Raw genomic sequence first — 20248 nt, forward strand, 5'->3', positions numbered from 1 at the left:
ATTTAACAAGCATTAAGAACTTAATTCTCTTATGATAATTTTCAAGTAAGCTCAGTTTGGAGCTTTTCTGGTGGTTTAACAAAACGTAGTTGTTGAATTAAAGAAAAACATATCATGTAAAGATAACTTTATCTCAATCATATCGAGTTGAGTTAATGTCCCTTATAGAAATTGTCATACAACAATATTTCTTCAATGCCCCAGCTTTAGTCAATACACCAAAGCAATTTTTAATCCTGAAGTTCCAGTTCCGAGTGTATTTCATACATCAAATGTAGATTCTCAGTCTGGTACTCAAAAGATGCCCCTAACGTCACTGACGTGCAGCGAACATGTCCCTTAAGTTGAGCTGGCGGCCACTCTTAGCACTCGAGCCGAGGCTCTTAGTTTTTGATGGAGGGCGCGAGAGACCAGGCCTTCTGCAGCTCGACTGAGGAGGAATACATGAGCCGTTACATACAAGATCTGCAACACTATGTACACAGAAACAAAGTGAACAAAATTACATTAGGAATATGAACGACTAATTTTCTGTAACGATACACCTTGAAAATGATGGAAGAATTCCGTTACTTTTTACACTTCAAACTTCCAGTCATACATCTTGTAGAGTTGCAAGGGTAGAGTTAGGTTTTTAGTTTACAATCTAATCAATAAGGAAAGCGCAGCATTACATCAATCATGCAAGTCACTCACCAGATTAGGCGTGTGCGCTTTAAAGAAATAGGGACTAGTGCCACTAGGTGCGACGTCAGAAGAGGCATTGCGTTGAGTGGTGTTGTCAATGGGCGCGAGTATCAAGGATGACGACGGATGAGTATCTGACTCATGCCCTGACTTCACTCGAGACTCATTGCAAATATTGAGTAACGGCTGTTGTGTCCCAAAAAGAGATTTATCGATGGAATTTGATGACAATTGAAGGTTTCTAGTAATATTTTTTCTGACAAATTGTGGTGATTTTTCCTGACATTCACTACGACTGGTTTCTTCCACTGTGGACGGCGCAGAAATGTTTTCTTCAGATAATTGCGTACATACATCAATATCTTGGGATAGGGTATCTCCTACAGAAGAACTAGTTGCTTGTGAGTCCAAAATGTTGCTGTATGTTTTCATCATTCGGATACATTCTTCTTCGTCCTGAGAAGAGTCGATGCATGAATTTGTCTGTGGAGTGAAACCAAAGCTCTCTCGGTCATTAGAGTCGTTGAACGAGGAGCTTCGTTGACTCACAGCGGCGAGCTGTCCATCAAACTTCTGAGAAGATGCTGAAGTAATTTCTTGAGATGCCGGAGTAATTTCTTGAGATGCTGGGCAAATTTCTTGAGATGCTGGAGTAATTTCTTGAGATGATGGGTAAATTTCTAGAAATGTTGGAGTAATTTCTTGAGATGCTGGGTTAATTTCTCGAGATTCTAGAGTAACTTCTTGAGATTCTGGAGGTATTTCTTGAGATGCTGAATTAATCGCTTGAGATTCGGGTAAACTTTCTTCTGCTTTGGATTTTGCAACTTGCGTGTCTTGATGAGATACATGAAGATCCTGAGATTCTGAATTAGATTTATCAATATTTTCAGATTCAGTATTTGCAAATATTTCAGATTTAAATTCACATTCTAAATTTTGTATCATTTTGGAGGGTTTTGCCTCAATTTCTACATCCTTTTTGTGAAGTACACAGTTTTTTGGTTGCTGAGCCGTCAGAACAGGATTGTTGTGAGAAATAGTAACTTGTTTAGAAAGACGTTCCCCAGTTTCTTGAATAGACTTACGAAGAAGGGATCCTAGATCTTTCTTGGAGTCATCGGATGTTGCAGATTTTTCAGATGGACGAAAATATCTGCAAAAATAAACAAAATTCCAACAAACGACTTGGTGGCATCAATAGAAATTGCGATCAAGGAAAAAGTAGGTCGCAACTACCTTGGTATCAAAAACTTCATCAGGAAGGCTTGTGGGAAGGTAGTCATCTCATGAAATGAACAAACAAATGAAAGATAAAAAGTAAAATTCGTACATCGCTTCCATAACTGTTGATCAGACTTTTCGAAATGATAGCAACTCAATCAAATAAAGCTTACATCAATTAATACAAATCCTGGGCACTCACCTGCTCTTAATAATTATTTTCTTATTACCCGAAGCAAATGGATTAAGTAGCCGAGAATGCTGCTCATTTGGGCAAAATAAATTCGGTTTAGAAGAACTGTCATTCTCGGTACCCTCGACCATTTGTTGTGAATGTTCATCAGTCATTTCTCCAGTGCACACCGTGGAAGTCTCATTTGCAGAATTTTCAATGAAGATTGGACTTTCACACATTTCATCAGTTTTTTCTGTTTCATTACTCGTGGAAAAAATTTTGCGGGGAGTGGCAGTGTTTTCAATATCTTCAATGGAATTAAAATATAACACTGATTTGAGTTCTACGGTGTCCTTACAAGTCGGTGGGTTCAAATGAGTCAGTGCATTCCCTGAAGGTGACGAGAAGCGCATCTTTTTTGGAGACTTTCTTCTGGCATATCCATAGAGTGAGAGTAGGTCGGAAGTTTCTTTTGCGCTGTCAGACTCTCGTGCATCACACTTGGAATCTGAAACTAAATGACACTTAGAAATAGAAATATGAAAAACGAAATCAGGTCAGGACTGTTGGTTTCCATCCGTAATTAATAAAAAAAAACATGCTCGATTTTGCTTCAAAGTGCCCCTGAGTCTGGGAAGGAGCCTGTGCCTCAAGTCTAAATAAACAAACTTGCAACATATAACTAGCAAGTGTAAATAAGAAACTAGCAATAAGAAACTAGCAATAAGAAATTAGCACTATAACTAGCAAGTGTAAATTAAACCAAAATATTTTGCGCACCAATACCAACCTTCTCGTTTTCGCTTTGTGAAAATATTTTCTATGTCAAGAACCTTTACAGTCTTGGCCGTTTTTTCACTCTTTCCAGAGTTCCCACAGACTTCTTTACGGTTGGCAGTGCGACCACGTTTTCTAGCCTCATTTGCTGTGAATGCCGAGTGTGAACCAAAAGCTTCAGACTTCTTATCAGTTTTTGCCAAGTAACGTTCATGGAAAATAGATTTGTCGTAGTCGGGATCCCAAATGCTGATGTTCTCAACAATCACATCCTTTTTCTTTTTCAAAGACATCATGTGGCCGGCCTAGGAGAGAGAATAATTGTTAGAGAATGCCTCATCTATAAATTTTAGAAAAAATGCACAACATTGTTTTGTTATGGACGAATCAGTTCAAATAGAAGAAATTCTGGTATGAATTGCACACTACATACATTAAGCTGAGATTATTGTTTTCACTGTCTCTGGAGAATTGTTCAGTCAAATGTTGAGAAATCACTCATCATTGCAGGTGTTGATACCCAAAAATTGCGTTGTTGCTCTACTTGGACCCCAGTGAAGCTGATGAAATACAAGTTGCCTGATAATTCATCATTTATTTACAACGTTGACTTCAAAATGAAGAATTACAAATAACGAAAATCTATAGGTTGCAATATCTCAAAACTTGCTGGAATTTAGATATAAATCATAAATCAATTTTGCTCACACACATAATCACCTTTTGTTGATCAGGATGAAACTTGTCGACTATCTGCTTACTCTGCAAATCGACATTGCCAAGAGCAATAGCAAATGCCTTCTCGTTGCCAATGAAAGCACCTGCATATGGATGGTCTGAACAATCAGATCCGTCTGAAAATTCACCGAAAAAAATTAAATAAGGCATATATATTTTACAATGAAAAAGTGAATCAGAAAAAGAAAAAATATTATAAAAATTCGAAGGTAATAAAATGTAAATAAGGAAGCACATGAATGAATACATTATTTCTAATACAAATGTCGGTGAATGAAGAACTTGTTTCAAATGGCAAGGTGACAGGAACATTAGAATTGACAGGAATTTAAATTTTTTTATAAAATTCATGAGAAATTCAATTTTAAATTAGGGACAATTTTATTTACCTATTAATGATGCACATCATCTATATGGAAAATGTCTAAAGATTTTTTTTATTAATCAGAAGACATACAAATATCCGAAATTTTCATCAAGTGATACCAAATCACTCAACAATCACATCCTTTTTCTTTTTCAAAGGCATCATGTGGATGGCCTAGGAGAGAAATACATTGTAAGGCTTTTAATGCGAGTCAAAGCCCAAATGAACAGGACCATTGGGGGCTGAGATACATGCGTCTTAATAACCTTGGTACATCACAAGTGGTCGCAGAACGCGTTGTCGAGGGCAGAACACCAGTTGGTATAGGAAAGTGTTCACAGCTTTAACAAAACTGGAGCGGTATTCAAGTGTGACTTCAAGCTGGGGCATTTTCAGGTACGCAGGAAGCTTGCACAGCACCTGGAAAACATTTAAAATTTTTAAGAATATTCATGCAGTGGCAACAGCTGGGTGAATTTAACAAGGGTCAAGTCAGAATATATTTATTCCACCTATAAATAAAGGATTTGAATGTACAAAAGCACTTGGATAAATCTTAGTTGAATGGGCGATTGAGATAATAATGACAGTCACTCACATTAAAAACATCGGTGTTGGAAGTCAGTGAAAAAAATTTGCAGGCCTTGACTAATCCAATGCCAGGAAGAGAAGGCAAGTAGTCGCAGCCAGACAAAATGCACATGTTTCGGAAGAGATCAAGACTGCAATGCAAGAAAATAAGGTTTTAAGGTGGTAAAGCATTTTTAGTTAAATTAAAGTGACGAGAAGTATCTTAGATTAGATTCACCCATCAAGAGAAGGATGACGGTGAAATGTGACCAGAAAAGTCAGTCACTAAATATGTTGGAGATCTGTCTGAAAAATGCATTTAGTGATTTTAATTAAGGTTATATCATAAGATATTCAAATATTTGGACTCTCAATATCATATATAGAAGTGTAATCAATAGAAACTAACGCACGAAAATCTGTCGGGAGGAAGTCCTAGAGCAACATGAAGCTTTTCTTGCTCCACGAGAATGCCTCCGCCAAGGCTATCCATTTTGAATATCACCTGAAAAAAGTAGACCATTATTTTTACTTATTTTGTTTTTATGGATGCTTCTCTACATCATATGTGAAATTTACATTGAGTTATTGATTTTATTTCTTTATATAAAGCAAGAAGGTTATAAAGTAAAGATTTCCATAAAATGCTTAGAACTTTCATATCAATAAAAAAGAATAGAGATATTATTTTTGAATAACTCATATACTGTCAGGGAATAAAAAAAATTAAATGATTGTATTTATACAAGTGGAAGATGGAACAGAAGGATGGCAGCATCAATATTAACAGTAGAGGTGGACCTTAAGAACCCCTCAGATAAAGAACCCAGAGTTTGACTATACAGGAGACACAGCACCGAAAATACCTTACTTTTTCACAGCCAAAAACGAGCAGGTCTGAATCTTCTGTAATAACTACATCAGCAAAGCCCTCATTTGCAAGATATGCAAGCTGCGCATCAGCCTCATACGGTGCAACTGAAAAATCAGTACGGTAATAAGGTTATTATCACATGAGAACTTTGAGAGGTAAAATATTTTGGAAAGACATTGTTATTTTTGGAAAAATTTACAAAATAAAAAATTAATCCTACTACATCACTGACAAATACCACATCATATCAAAAATAATTCAATTATCACAAATTGTTGGCAACATATTTCATTTATATCAATTAATCAACATAATTCTCACCAATGCAATCAACATTCAGTTCTCTACAGGCCTTCATGACAGCCCTGGCCATTTTTGAAGTAACATCGACACATCGTTGAAAAAATTCTCTTGCTTCACGTACTCTGCCTTCACGCAGCATCTCCTTGGCCAGGGCTCGATTTTTGGCTCGAGACCTGAAACAGAGGGATCAAGACTTCAATGATCTTGTTTCAACAGAACAATTCATTAATGTTCAAAAATGAGTTTCATTACATTATCATTCAAATAGATGATATATACACATATTTAGAAAATTACATGAAGTTGAATAGACAATCTGAGTCAAAAAATTAAAGAACACTGATTTATTCCTGTAAAATCTCTGTTCCTTCAATTTGATTATGCAAGTCTAAAATATGCATTTGATGCTATTTGATGCAATATATTTTTGATGCAATGCAATAATGCAACTTGCACTTGCAAATGTTTTAGAATTAATATTTAATCAAGACATCAGATAAGTCTTCCATAAATTACTTGCCAAGGAAGCACCTAAGACAAAAAAATGTTTGAAATGGTAATTGCCAACAATTGTAACGTACTCTCTTCTTTCTGCTTCAGTGCCAGCCTTTGAAGGAAGATTGCACCCATCAAAAACCATAATAGGTTTGATGTGGTGGGATACAAGGAGACGAACCAGCTTCATTACATACACCACATACCTGTAGATAAATCAGAAGGGGTTTATATAATAATGCAAAAAAAAATCTTGCAGAAAATAATGTGAAACTAAAATATTTTGAAATATCACAACAAATGCTTCTTTTATGAATTTCAGAAAAGTTATTTTGCTGGTTTATTAAACAACAATATTCCACAACATACAAGTATTTTTCCATAAATTCTACCATCACAATAATAATACAATAAAATTATTTTTAAAAAAGTTCACATTTAAAATTGTCATATAATTGAATAATTTTGGTAGTGGAAGCTGAAGTTTACCCATCAGTATCTTCTCCCCGACCCAGTTTGTCAGCACAGGAGAATGCCCCTTTGTGCAACCAGCAATAAGCATCCACTGCAGCAACTTTTCCTGCAAACTCGTGTAAAAAACAAGGACGACTGGCCTTTTTGACAAAAGGTAGAAGGCCAGTTATGCCCATATTTACCTGAAGCAAAAACGAAATTACAAATTACTTAAACTGTCAGTCATGTGTAACATGTTTTCTTACAGAGTGGAAAATTTTATTTGTGGCTCCAAATGGACATTTGGAGACACTAAAGGAAGAGCAAGTTTATTAATTTAAATTATATTAGTTACCTTAATTATTTATAGTTAGATTGAAAAAGGGCAGCAGAGAATATAATTTACCTTAAATAGGACTCTTTTACAAGTTACAACAAATCTTAGCAAAGGCATTGCTCTTGAAATGTAGTAAGGTAAAAATTCAAATTACCATCAATTATCAATACAATGAATGAGGTCAAAATTCTAAAATAGGATTTAGAGTATAGATATATCTTATAGTCAGCATTCATATTTCATATAGATACACTTGAATCTTTATCAGTAGCCAGGAAATCTCTTGGATGTCAATCATGTCATTGCCATCAGCACCTTACGTAATTTTTATTAAAATAATATTTGTAGATCTGGAGAGCTTAAGGGAAATTGTATGTTTGTGCCATGTAATCATTCAACTTCTCAAGCATGTGTTGGTTTAAGAAAAGGGCATGGAATCCAGTAAAATTGGGCAGCTGCCACCCCAGAATTGGACAAGAACAGCTGCAAATCTAATCAATTTTACATGTTTTTCAGGCCCTTAACAAAATCACCTTATGTTTGGATTTTAGGCAGATCGATTCAGAATTGAGGCAACAAAGTCCGCTGGCAAGTTTGCCGGGCGGTATGTTCAGCGAAATTTCTATTGTCATTTGGCTCTCGTTTCCCGTTTTGTATGTGTCGCTAGTCACTTGAGTCAGTGTGCACTAACAATTTCTACGTCAGGCTCGTCAGCTGATCACTTGTGTCAGTGTGCACTAACAATTTCTACGTCAGCTGATCATCTGCTGATGTTAGTGATGTATGGACTATGGAATTGGAGCCTTGGAGGTACGAATAACGATAAATTTTCACCGGCTGAAAGAGTATGCAATGATACAAGCCTAATGTCAGCAAATTTTTGGTTTTGTTGAGCATGAAAAGGGGGTAAACAAGAGTAAAAATAATAAGGGTGTCCACTGTCCGCAAGTTCAAGGCACAGGCTTGTGATCACGAAACCTGAAGAGCCCGCCAAACTCCAAAGGGCAATGGCAACATTCTGTAAAAAGCGGAAAATTTGACGTCGTCCGGTATTTTCGTCCTCCAACTCATAACATATTGATCTCGACGCTGAAGTGTAGGCCTGATGTGGCCTACATGGTTGAACTTTGAACAACAACTCATGGTTGAACTGAAAGACGGAACTTCTCGTGGGTCAACCTTATATAGCTAGTTCAACCATGAAACAACTGTCCTGCGTGCTCTTAATACTGTCATTCAAGTTAATGTAAAAAGCTTTTTATAGAACACTGGCTTAAGCAGAGGCTGAGTAATTATGGCTGACGGCTGCACGCGTGGAAAATATTTGTTTTCAGAAATTTAGACAACGTGGATTCAGATAAATGAAAACCAATTGTGCGTTTTTGGAACCAAAAATGTGATATGACGCATTACATCAAGTTTTGGAGTCTTTTCTAAACTAAAAGGTACAACGCATAATCTCTCTTTTCGGTGTCGGTTTACTTGATAGTTTGAGGCCTTACATAGAAGAAATTTTAGGTAAGAATATACTTATACAATAAAGAAACTGTGAAACAAATGTATCTACTATTTTGCGTTTGGTTGCTGAGAATGACATTTTTTTTTAAATACAATGGTAGACATTCGAGTTGGGAATGGCTGGTAATCGGTCGGTAATATAAGAGACATTTGAAAAGCTTAAAATCCTCAAGGTATAGTCTGGTTGGGAAGTCATGCTTATTTGTAACGAGCCCAATTTTAACACATTATATGTTTTGCTTCAAGCTGCGATACAAATTATTAAGCAAGGGCGCTCCGAGCGGAATGACAAAATGCATCACAAGCAAAAGAATGGAAAAGTGTAGGATGAGATACCATAAACTTTCTTAGCCTAATTATTCTACGTATTTCCATCGACATTAGGTAGGGACTAGTTCAATCATCTTGATAAATAAATCTCGTTCAACTCGATAATACCATAGGCATATAATGAGGGATGAAGAAACGTTAACGAAAAACCGACACAGTCAAGATTCATTATGATTTTACGTACATGTAACACATTAGCTACGTAAGGATTCTTAGCCAAAATGCAACAAAGTGGCACAAACATTCGTCTAAAAAGCTAATTTTACATGTTTAAGCTACTATGTCAGTCTGGTGCAAAGAAAAGTACATCATCCAGTATCCAGTAAAATCTGCTCAATTTCACCTACTCAATCCAAATCAAACCGAGTCAATCGACTCCTATTTTCAACAGTTAACACATTGTTATAGACTGCTGAGCGCATAAATTGATTCCGTTATCCAGGTTTCCGTTGTGATATGACACTTAATTTAGAGCGAAACCTTATACATAAAATATTTCAGAAAACTTGTTTTGGATAATACAATCTTCCTTTTCAAAATAATGATAAAATTCAAAGTATTATAATAATAATTTTACTGCTTTTACGCTTCTGCGTTTAGATAAGCTTATACAACAAACTCCATGGCCCATACTCCACGTTTACCTCAAACTCTAGATACTACTATCGACACCACATACAGCACTCAAGACATATAGATTCAATTGTTGCAACTGTTATCCACTAATCCATTCACAAGTCGTTGGTGCGAACCAACATGGGCTCCAAATTACCCTCTATGCTATAAATATTTCATTTTATTAGCATCTGAATGTAGTGACTCGAGTTGCCGTTAGAGCTAATTGGTCAATACCGCTATTTTTATTCTTAAACCACATTTGCGCTTTTTTACATAATTGTGCAAGTGTGAGACACAACGGGTTACAAAAAGCACGACCGAAGCGCATTATCTTAATCTTTTCTGTAAGTGTTGCGGAGCAACAGCAAGAATGCCAAAATCCTGAACCCGATGAGTAGGATGATCATCGCTCCAACATTGATGTAGAAATTGTCCTGGAACAAAGATAAGAAACAATAGAACTTGTGTACTTGTTTCAATGTAAACAAAAGAACTTCTGTACTAGTTAGTTAATATTCAGTTGAAAATTCGCACGCATCAGCATCTATTTAAAGTTCCTTTCCTCGCGATCAAGACTTTTTGCCTCGCGATAAAGTCCGTTAGGCAAGATTAAGGAATTTGTTATCAGCAGTAGTCGAAGTTACATGAAATTGTCTAAGTATTTGAAATTTCAAAATACACCGTCTTCACAGATACATAATTATAATTAGATGCCAAAGTGAAAGGAATAAATTGGTATCGGTTGATTAACAAACCGGATCGATGCTCAGACGAGAAAGCACCACGTCACCGCCGGTGACGCCTGGTGGTAACACGGTTCCGTTAGGTGGAGTTATTTCCAGTCCTTGCCATTGATTGATGCTGAGACACTCGTAGCCGTACATGAACCACGAGAGGTAGCTGATCCAGTCCAGGTACACCGGGATGGTGCTGGATGACGAAAATAATTACTGATAGAGAAACAGCTACTACTAATGCACTACAACGGAAATTGTAAAAATGATAAAATTGTCTTGTCACAACTTTGAACATTAAATTGTGTGCGAGAACATGACAAAATGACCAAATAAAAACATACGAATCTAGAGTTTGAAAAAGCCGTGTGGTCACCACAACTTAAGATGTACACAAATATGGTAGAAAGTGTTCAAATACGTGCAACAAGGTTTATTCGGGGATTAAAAAGCAAGTCTTTTGAATAAAGATTAAAGATTATGATGACTAAGTCTATGTTATCGACGCTTGCGTGGCGACCTCATTGATGTATACAAGTATACCCACGGGTTATAAAAGGTCCTAAAATATTTCATAAACTTTGAAACAAGAAACACCACCAGGGGCCACAGCTATAAACTAAAAAAACTGCGTTGTAACACATCCATGTGACAACATTTCTTCTCACTGCATGCCGAATTTCAGATCTCTAGAACAATCAGAAGTGGGCTAATTTTCGTTGTCAATGTTAACAACAAACAAACTAACAAACAAATAAACAAACAAACAAACAAACAAACGCGAAGCTAAGCTAAGAAAAACGTGTTAAAAACGTTTTAAAAACATACGAATCTAGAGTTTGAAAAAGCCGTGTGGTCATCACAACTTAAGATGTACACAAATTTAGTAGAGGGTGTTCAAATACGTGCAACCAGGTTTATTCGGGGATTAAAAGGCAAGTCTTTTGAATAAAGCTCAAAGATTATGAAGACTAAGTCTATGTTATCGACGCTTGCGTGGCGACCTCATTGAAGTATACAAGTATACCCATGGGTTATAAAAGGTCCTAAAATAATTCATAAACTTTGAAACAAGAAACACCACCAGGGGCCACAGCTATAAACTAAAAAAACTGCGTTGTAACACATCCATGTGACAACATTTCTTCTCGCTTCGAGTCACCGACATGCGGAACAGCGTCCCTGATGACATCGTGAACGCTCCAAGTATGAACATCTTCAAGAACAGACTGGACGAAGCTATGCAGGAGCATATGTTCAGTCTTGAAATGCCTAGCACATTACGGACCTGGTAATAATTTCAGTAGCTATCTCAAATCAATGTCAGTTATGAAAAGATCTGGTCAAAAGACCGATTTTTAGATCTGTTATTCAAGTTAAGAAAGTTACAAGAATCGGCAACAGGCCATGGGCCCATTCCTTCAACGCCGACACTTCTATTCTATGCTCATCACTGCGGACGCTTACTCCGGTTGTACATAAAAGCCGCCGAAGAGGAAGAGTGGCAGCAGTAGAGGCGTCGACAGAACCACGGCCGTGTTGTAGTCCTTTGCTAGACACGATACCATGTAGCCTGGGAAACACGGAGAAATTGCATAAGCTGTTTGTTCAACTGCCAGCGCTTCAAATGGGGCAATTAAATAAAAAAATAAGTACTACGGAACATAAAAAATGCACGAGAAAGCGATAAGAGATAATAACTGATAAAAAACACCAAAACTTGGAATAATAAGGTCTAAAAACGTGGAGAGCACTATGAAAATGACGTAAAAGACAACATCATGAAGTCATATGGTAATCAAGGACAAGTTGTATTTTTATTACAAAATTCAACCATTAAATTGAGGACAATAAATTTTTCATTAGTGTTAGGCTCACCGTAAGATACGGCGATGTTGGCAACCAGAACCTGGATGTACAGGTGCGTGAAGAAGTACTTCGCTTCTGGTCTGAAACGATTTTAATAATGCATTCAATTTTCTGTGCATGAAATAACAAAAAATATCTCCACCAACAGCATATTTTGACACCACACCTAATTCCATTTTTTAATTTGCCGGTGACTCAGTGCGAGTCACTATCGACAACAAAGCGGCCAAGAGGAAATGCATCTCATTTTTTATTAAAAAAAAAAGAGAAAAAATAAAAGTAATTAAAGGTACGAGAATCTATATGCCACGACATTAAAATATCCATTGTTGAGGAGAATTTAAAACTGAGCACGATACATAAAGAGTTTAAATAGGCTATGTAGGTTGGTAAATAGACCCGAGATTCTGCAAAGCTTGTACTCATGTACTTCTGATCAACAAATCAAGAGTCGGTTCCCAGACAGAGTATCCTATTCTTAGCTGTTAAAACCAATAGCACAATATGAATATATAACAATATCAAGCACTAATAAATGATAATATTGGAATAAGATGTAATTAATCAATGTGATCTCACCTCAATCCGACAGACCCGAGATTCTGCAAAGCTTGTACTCATGTACTCATGGAGTCTGCGTACTTCTGATCGGTTCAAAAACAGTATCCTATTCTTAGCTGTTAAAACCAATAGCACAATATAAATATATAACAATATCAAGCATTAATAAATGATAATATTGGAATAAGATGTGACTAATCACTGTGATCTCACCTCAATCCGACCATGTAGTAGTTGACGGACACGAAAATGCACGGTAAGGTCACATAGATGGCCAACTCGACGATATTCCGGGACAAGAAGTAGGCGTCTGTGCGGTAAAGTCCGTTCCAATGTTCCCGCAGGAACAGAGGTTTAGCGGCAGCAAATATCTGTTCGAGTATATTGAGGCTTAGGCAGGATTCTGATGAGGCATTTACGCAATGCACAAAAAGCTGTCACTCACACCAAAACATTTTTTTAATAAGGCGATCGTAAATTCTTCGGAGCAATGAGCAATAAAAAATACATGAAATAACTAATTCAACATCATATGAATGGCTCATCACAGACGCATTTGAGGCCTTGTAGTGCAATTTAGACAATAAAGTTCTTGCAAAAAATGCTAGTCCATACTTAGAAATAAAATAATTTACAAAGCGGAATACAATAGTCCGATGCATCAACCTAAACGACACAATAAAAACGACAGGTTTTAAAAGACGCTTACAGTGATAACTGGGAACATGTTCGAGAAGGTGTTATTCGTAACGAATATGAAGAGAGCACCGCTGATATCTTGCACTCCATGCCCATTCGGATCTGAAGGGTCGACATCGAAGTAGATCAAGCCGAAGATGATGGCAAAGAACTGAAAAAAATTAATTAAAGTTGAATTATACTTGAAAACCAAAAGAAAGAGCAAGCATAACTTTGGCACGTATTACGTTGAGGATTTAGTTCGTAAATGGTGGACAGCATTCAAGCCTTCGAACGAATTAGATCTTAGGTACGTATGTACGTTTCAAACTAATATCAGTACTTCCCAGATTAATGGGTCCGAACATCTTTATTTTTAGGATGCAATAAGAACAAATGACACATTTCAAATCGTAAACACGAGACATCATTGCAAGACACGTTTCATAGAACCTTCGATGAACCACGCGCAGGATGATTCACCTTTCATTTCTAACAAAAAGATCGGCAAGGTTTCGTAAAACTTACGATGGACGTGGCCACTTTTATTATAGTCACTACAGGATCCCTGACGATTTCGTAATAAGATCGCCTCGTTAGTGCAGAGAACTGGTCAATGAAGGTAGATCGGTAAGGATCCTTGGAGATCTTGATGGCTGCCAGCGGGTCGTCGCCCTGGGGAGGAAGCATGGCCTGCTGGACGTCTTCCATGAGCTGTACGCCTTCGTGGTCTCTGTATCAGAGATACAACATTCAATACAGATACAACAATACATATTGTCCAATAAATATAATTCCTTTCAAGATATATTATATATTTCATGTAACATAATATAATTCAAGAAATACAATTTAATTCATGATACATAATATATTTCAATAAATTTAATTTAATTCAAGATACATGATATCTTTCATGAAACATAATATACGGTAATTCATGAAATATAATATAATCCACGAATTATAATATAGTTTAAGAAATGTGATGAAAGGGAATTACTTCCATTCTATTGACCGGCGGTAACCCATGTAATTGAACATTTTATATTAATTGATTTGATAACAGTTGATGAAAAATAATAGAGGAAGGGTCAAAAAGAACACAGATGACGCAGAATTTTGCTTATATAAGAAGTCCTAGATTTAAAATTAATAATAGAAAATTATACAATTTCTTGAAGATATTAAAATGTTCATTCAAACATCGAGTTTCATTCAGCGTTTTGGACATAAAAAAAGGAATGTTTCATGCATCATGATGCATTCCTTAAGATGCTACAAAGAAAATTTATGAAGAAACAACCAAAATGACCTATTTTTTAGCTCAACATTTTAGAGAGAATAATGCCGGTTTTTAGTATATACGCTATGTATTTTTAATTTTGATTTTAATATTTTTAACACGCAAAATAGCCAAAACCCATATGACTTTAGCTCAAAATTTTAGTAAAAATAATGCCAATTTCTAGTAAATACGCTGTGTATTTTTCATTTTGATTTTAATATTTTCAACACGCAAAATAGCCAAAACCCACATTATTTTAGCTCTCATTCTCTATCACATCCACTCGCGTTCTATGCTACACAATTTGATTTCTATGTCCCCAGAGTCTGAGTCGTACCTGAAATTATCACACACTTGATGCACGTACTCCCGACTTGTTCTATGCTACACAATGTGATTTCTATGTCCCCAGAGTCTGAGTCGTACCTGAAATTATCACACTTGATGCACGTACTCCCGACTTGTTCTAAGCTACACAATTTGATTTCTATATCCCCTGCAGAGTCTGAGTCGTACCTGAAATTATCACACACTTGATGCACGTACTCCCGACACTGCTCCTCCATGCCCGCCCCTGTCTCTTATACACATCTAGATGTGTATAAGAGACAGATCCTATTCTTAGCTGTTAAAACCAATAGCNGTCGCAAATTAACATTTGGAAACAGTAGGCAAATTATGCCCTCGTTCAGAAATTTATGTTCACCTCGCATGCGAACGCCAGCCGCTTCTTCTCGCCGCCCGAGATGCCCTTGACCCGGCCGGGCACTCCGATGAGGGTATTGGCGCACTTCGTTAAACTCAACTATAATAATAATAACCATTAGCGAACAGAAATGTTTTTATCTTCTATATAAACTTCAATACTATTTTGAACATAAGCTTAAAATTGTCTTCTGTGCATAATTGCTTTTGGAATGTCGAATGAAATCGCGAGATCAAAACCAGTATTGAACAGAGTAGCTAGCAATAATTATTTGAATGTTAAGTACAGGAAGATTCATCTAGCTAGCAGAAGTCGCTATCACGACAGATAACGAAAAATGAATAGACAACAAAAAGATTGGAATCCGATTCACTAGACTGCCATCTTATCGATCTATTCAACACACAGACATGCCGGATAAGAAGGAGAGTGTGATAGCGACTGTCCTCAACAAAAAAAAAACTTTAAAAAAATCACCTCAGGGAAAAAATCAACTCAGAAAAAAAATTATTTCAGGTTAGTCTCTCAGTTTTGGACACAAATACTAAAATCTAGATAAAAAATAATTGCGAAGTTTTAGAGTATAATTTAAGCAAATAAAAATTTACCGGCACAACAACTAGACATAGATTTTTTTCAAGTCGTTCCATGCACGTTTAAAGTTTAAATTGCTCGAAAAATATAGATTGACCTTTTCAAGCCACATTATCATTATCATCATTTTTACATACAACTCAATATGTCCATCTTGTCTGGGTGGAACGAAGATACCGAGAATAGGAATTAAAAATGGCCATTTTTTATCATCAGCCAATAACAATGTCATGGAGATCGAACTGACCAAAAACAGAACTACATGATTTTGAATTTCATTTGATTAACGACCACGGATGGAAAATTGATTAGATTTTATAAATTAATTTCAGTTGTAATCTTTCCTAGGTTGGATGCGGGTAAATAGGTGGCTGCTGATGGCTGTGCGCTTGTATCACGTTTAAATTCGTCATCATTGTTGCCCAGGTTTGGAAATGCCTCACCATTTTTAGCGCATTTTCTCATTTATGGAAAAAATTCACTATTGTGCTCGCCATGTCCGTCTGTCCGTCCGTAACCACGTTTTCGTCGACGAGAAAATGCGCTTTCTGTCACTCACTGCAGTGAGTAGGTACTGAGTTATATTTTTTTGCAATAATTCTCGTTCAGTTATCTTAAATATTTTTTTTGGAATAAATCGTTCGTAACGGGTACTATTCACGCAATTTGTTCTCAATATTTAAACGAGTGACATCAAAACACTTTGTAAATATATTGATTGATATATAAACAATATATCAATTAAAGCATTGCCAAAATACCGTGTAAAACATTGGTGCCATAGCAAGAAACATGGAATCGAAATATTTTTGCTGTGCCCCCGTAGAATTTTTGCGTACATTAGACCTTGAGGCGTCTTTAGTTTATATACGAAACGCTACCGCAAGCATACGTTGAGGCAATACCCTAACTAGGTACTAGTCTACTTCTCAACAAAGTATAATATGCTAAACATATGTACGCGCTATGTTTTATTGTTCACGCTTTACTAAACCCGCTAGCATACATTGAGGCAATACCCTAACTACCTCTCAACAAAGCCTAATATGCTAAGAACTATTTAAATCAGAAATTAATTTCTGGGTAGTAGTATTTAGTCTTCTTTTGTGAGGCTTTGCATCAACTTGCTGGGTCACTCGAATTATCGTCAAACAACGTTAGGTGAAGTGTTAAGAAAAAAAATTAAGTGCAGAGGCATTAGTGTGGTAATTCGTGCGTTTTGGATTTAGGTCTGAATAAAAAACTAATAAATTATAAGTTTGGACCAAGCACAGTCAGTGATTTACAGATACAAATAACTTACCTCAGTTCACCAAAGCACATTCACAATTTAAATTCATTGTCAAATTATTCAAATAATGATTACATTATTAACAGCCTGAAGTCAAGCTACAAGAAAATCGTGCAGACGAGAATCGAATCAGTTTCACGTCCACATAATTTTGCCGTGCCAAGCCTTCGCAGTCACTAGAATTAAGAATAAATTAATAATATTTATGATGGATCTTACACAAAAGTTGAGCTGTTCACGGACGGTGAAAACGCCGGTGAACAAATCCAGCTGCTGAACGTAGGCAGACACCGCAGCGATCGTCAACGAGTCCGCTGCATGGCCGTTGATAGCGATGTTGCCGGTTTGTCGCAATTTCATGGCTCTAAGATTTGCAAAGTAAATAAGTAACAAGTTTTAAACTTACGAATACGATTTTTCATGTAATTTGAAAGCTAATAATGTGCGCCCAAGACTTTGTCTTTAAAATAACTGGGTATCGAATGATCGGTGATTCTGAATCGGAAGAGCTCTCTTTCCACAAGTCAAATTTCATTCATCACTATCGAGTACCGGTACGTGTTCAACTTCAAGATCTCGGGAAGTCAGGGCCAAGTGACTAGCACAAATAGCGTAGAAGCATCTCGAAACTTCGAAAAAAATAAGATAAGAGACGTTAATAGCAACAGATACAGCAAATTTTGTACTGGACTTTTTGGCATGATACAGCTGCTCGGTTATCATTCAAAAAATAGAAATTAGCCAGCCATTCTAACCTGTATTACAATGGGTTCTAACTTTTTTGTGATCGAGTACCGTTTGGTGCTACCTACTCACTAGATATCGCGGATTACCAGGTAGGTATACTTGTCAAGTCCAGCAGCTAATAAAAATTTCATTTCAAATTTATTTTACCAAACGCGACAAAAGTTAGCGCATTATAATAAGGTGCGTGCACCGTTTGAGAGCATGAATGGGCCACTGGGACCAGTTATAAAACATAACATAGCGATGTCGGCGCTAATGAGTAGGCCTGAGATATAAATTGGAATGTGCTTCTGTTGTAAATCGTTACCGAATTAGATAATCTTGCGTTGGCAGGAAACAAATTTGTAAGATAAAAATTTATTTAAAAAACACCTTTACCTTATTTTGCCTACACTTTGAAAGCTCCTGCGTTATATTGTGTTACATAACTCACTTTCCGAATCTGAAAACGCTCACCCGACCAAACTTAGGGAGGTTTTTACCTCAGTAAATTTGGTTCAGATTTGAATTATCGACAAAATTATAAATGCAAAGCGACTAATACCCTGCACCAAATAACTATTGAGAAATCTGCTACATATAGAATGATCATCGAAAAAGAAACCGCAACAGTTTTAACCCTTAGTCCCCGGAAACCTAAACGTCGTTAGTGAATTCAGAATTCCAGCGGAGTAACTGAAGATGCCGTCAGTAGACTAAGGGTTAAGGTGTTTGTTTACCTGAAAGTTAGGATGTTGAGCAGAGTTGTCTTTCCAGCACCAGACGCCCCCATAATAGCCAAGAACTGACCACCTTTGCATAGCCCAGATACTGTGTCAAAATAAAGTCGACGAATTACGTATGAGGCGAAAAATTAAATTGCCAAATTAAATTTAGAAAAATGACGTGGTACCGACTAACCAGGCCATAGAATACCGGATTTGATGGTGCATACTTAGTTACTACGCAACGTCCCTAACTGGAAAAAATTAATTCTATTTTTTAATAAGCTTGATTTATGAATATGTACGAATTGACATTTTTAAAACATAAGAGATATATATTTCGACTGAACATCACGTCAATTCTTTTACTATTGGAATGAAATGCGAGTATACTAAGGTTATAAGTGTCAAAAATGCAGGTTAGGCGACTACCTCCAACGCTACGCCATGTCCACAATTCGTCCTACTGTAATTTTTGAGTCAAACGACAACCAAAATTGATCTGAGAACCCATTAAACCGAATTTTCAATTTTCATCCGTGTGCCTGATTTAGAATATCTTCCATCGACTCGAGTCTTAATGATTACGATAGGTATAATTAATTTACTGACCATCTTTCAAGATGTGAATTTCTTCCTTCTTTCTTCGGATGACGCCGGTCTTTTTAGTACCGTACACGTTTAGGTTTTGCCAGGCATAAGTTAATCCGGCATCACTGGAGACGGAATCTGACGATCTCTGATTTGCCTTGAAATAACCTGAATCAGTTGAGCTAGAAGATGTGAGTGAATTATTATCTTGACTATTATTGCCTGCCTCTCGTTGCTTGAGGTGATGCCTCTTCTTCGCTTCTGGAGAATCCCTGACGTCCATTTCGAACTGATATTATTGAAAGAGGGTCAATGCGTGGAGAATCCTCGTTTCCTAACACATGTACAATCATAGGTTGAAGTTGATCACACGTGAATCCCACACGCAGGACAAAATAAAAGATTTTGTGTAAAAATTTAAGAAATTTTGAAATAGCACAGAACCAGTAGTGTCCAGTACCGTATTGTTTCGGATAGGCGAAAAATGACGTGACTGACACGAGATTTGCAAATAACTAATATTAACTCGTAATTCAAATATATCACAACATAAGCGAAACTATTCGGGCACACAAAGAAGCTGTACTTGAAATTTATAAACTAACGTAAAGCCTGTACATTTTAATAACTGGATTTCATGCACGATCGTCGACAAAGTCTCACCTCCTCGACGGTCAGACGATAACTGAGTCCTCGCACTCTTTCTTGAGACATCACGAGTCACGACGCTACAAGGTCCTCAAAAATATCTTCTTAAGATAAGTTGTCAGCGCGACGTATGAAACTGTTCGGTCAGTGGAATACATTGGTAGTTATTGCAGAGCCTACATAAAAGCCTAACACGATAAGAACTAACCTTTGTGATAAGATACGCTCAGATACGATGGAACTGACCACTGACTGCAAGTGAGGCCAACTGAACTAGAAGCGTTATCAAGTATACTAAACGGGTCGAATCGTGCCAGTGAGGATGTTCAATACAACACCTCTTTCGAAAAAAGTGTTTTCGAATTCACGTG

At 36.7% G+C, this 20248-nt stretch overlaps 2 protein-coding genes across 3 annotated transcripts; both read right to left on the reverse strand.

Annotated features, from left to right (window-relative positions):
• Positions 1-115: 115 nt before the first annotated feature.
• On the reverse strand, positions 116-6966 carry LOC108668650 (exonuclease 1). Of its 2 annotated transcripts, none has more exons than XM_018155896.2 (12): positions 6700-6966; positions 6297-6416; positions 5734-5888; positions 5410-5516; positions 4952-5043; positions 4567-4690; positions 4235-4388; positions 3584-3717; positions 2877-3168; positions 2114-2594; positions 697-1843; positions 116-430 (listed from the first exon to the last, which is right to left on the reverse strand). In XM_018155896.2, the coding sequence occupies exons 1-12, from the start codon at positions 6858-6860 to the stop codon at positions 314-316; spliced, it is 3084 nt and encodes a 1027-aa protein (XP_018011385.1). In that variant the 5' UTR covers positions 6861-6966; the 3' UTR covers positions 116-313. The 2 variants fall into 2 exon arrangements, with proteins under 2 accessions (XP_018011385.1, XP_018011384.1); XM_018155895.2 differs by having other exon boundaries at positions 2114-2600.
• Positions 6967-8415: 1449 nt separating this feature from the next.
• On the reverse strand, positions 8416-20035 carry LOC108668648 (protein white). The gene is given in 13 exon segments (XM_047883311.1): positions 8416-9900; positions 10222-10396; positions 11668-11773; positions 12079-12149; positions 12844-13001; positions 13340-13480; positions 13837-14041; positions 15113-15174; positions 15303-15404; positions 17413-17551; positions 18654-18744; positions 19251-19518; positions 19893-20035. Coding segments are annotated over 13 exon segments (1671 nt in total). The 5' UTR covers positions 19944-20035; the 3' UTR covers positions 8416-9798.
• Positions 20036-20248: the final 213 nt, after the last annotated feature.

This window comes from Hyalella azteca, unplaced genomic scaffold (genome assembly GCF_000764305.2).
Source record: "Hyalella azteca isolate HAZT.00-mixed unplaced genomic scaffold, Hazt_2.0.2 contig12565, whole genome shotgun sequence".
Taxonomy (NCBI): domain Eukaryota; kingdom Metazoa; phylum Arthropoda; class Malacostraca; order Amphipoda; family Hyalellidae; genus Hyalella; species Hyalella azteca.

What these genes read in the sequence shown, in the direction of transcription:
- LOC108668650 (XM_018155895.2), bottom strand. Translation starts at nt 6,860, where the DNA reads ATGGGCATAACTGGCCTTCTACCTTTTGTCAAAAAGGCCAGTCGTCCT. An exon ending in ACTGAAGCAGAAAGAAGAGA is followed by an intron (nt 5,889 to 6,296) that starts GTACGTTACAAT and finishes CCTCTGTTTCAG; the next exon opens with GTCTCGAGCCAAAAATCGAG. An exon ending in TTCATCCTGATCAACAAAAG is followed by an intron (nt 3,169 to 3,583) that starts GTGATTATGTGT and finishes TCTCTCTCCTAG; the next exon opens with GCCGGCCACATGATGTCTTT.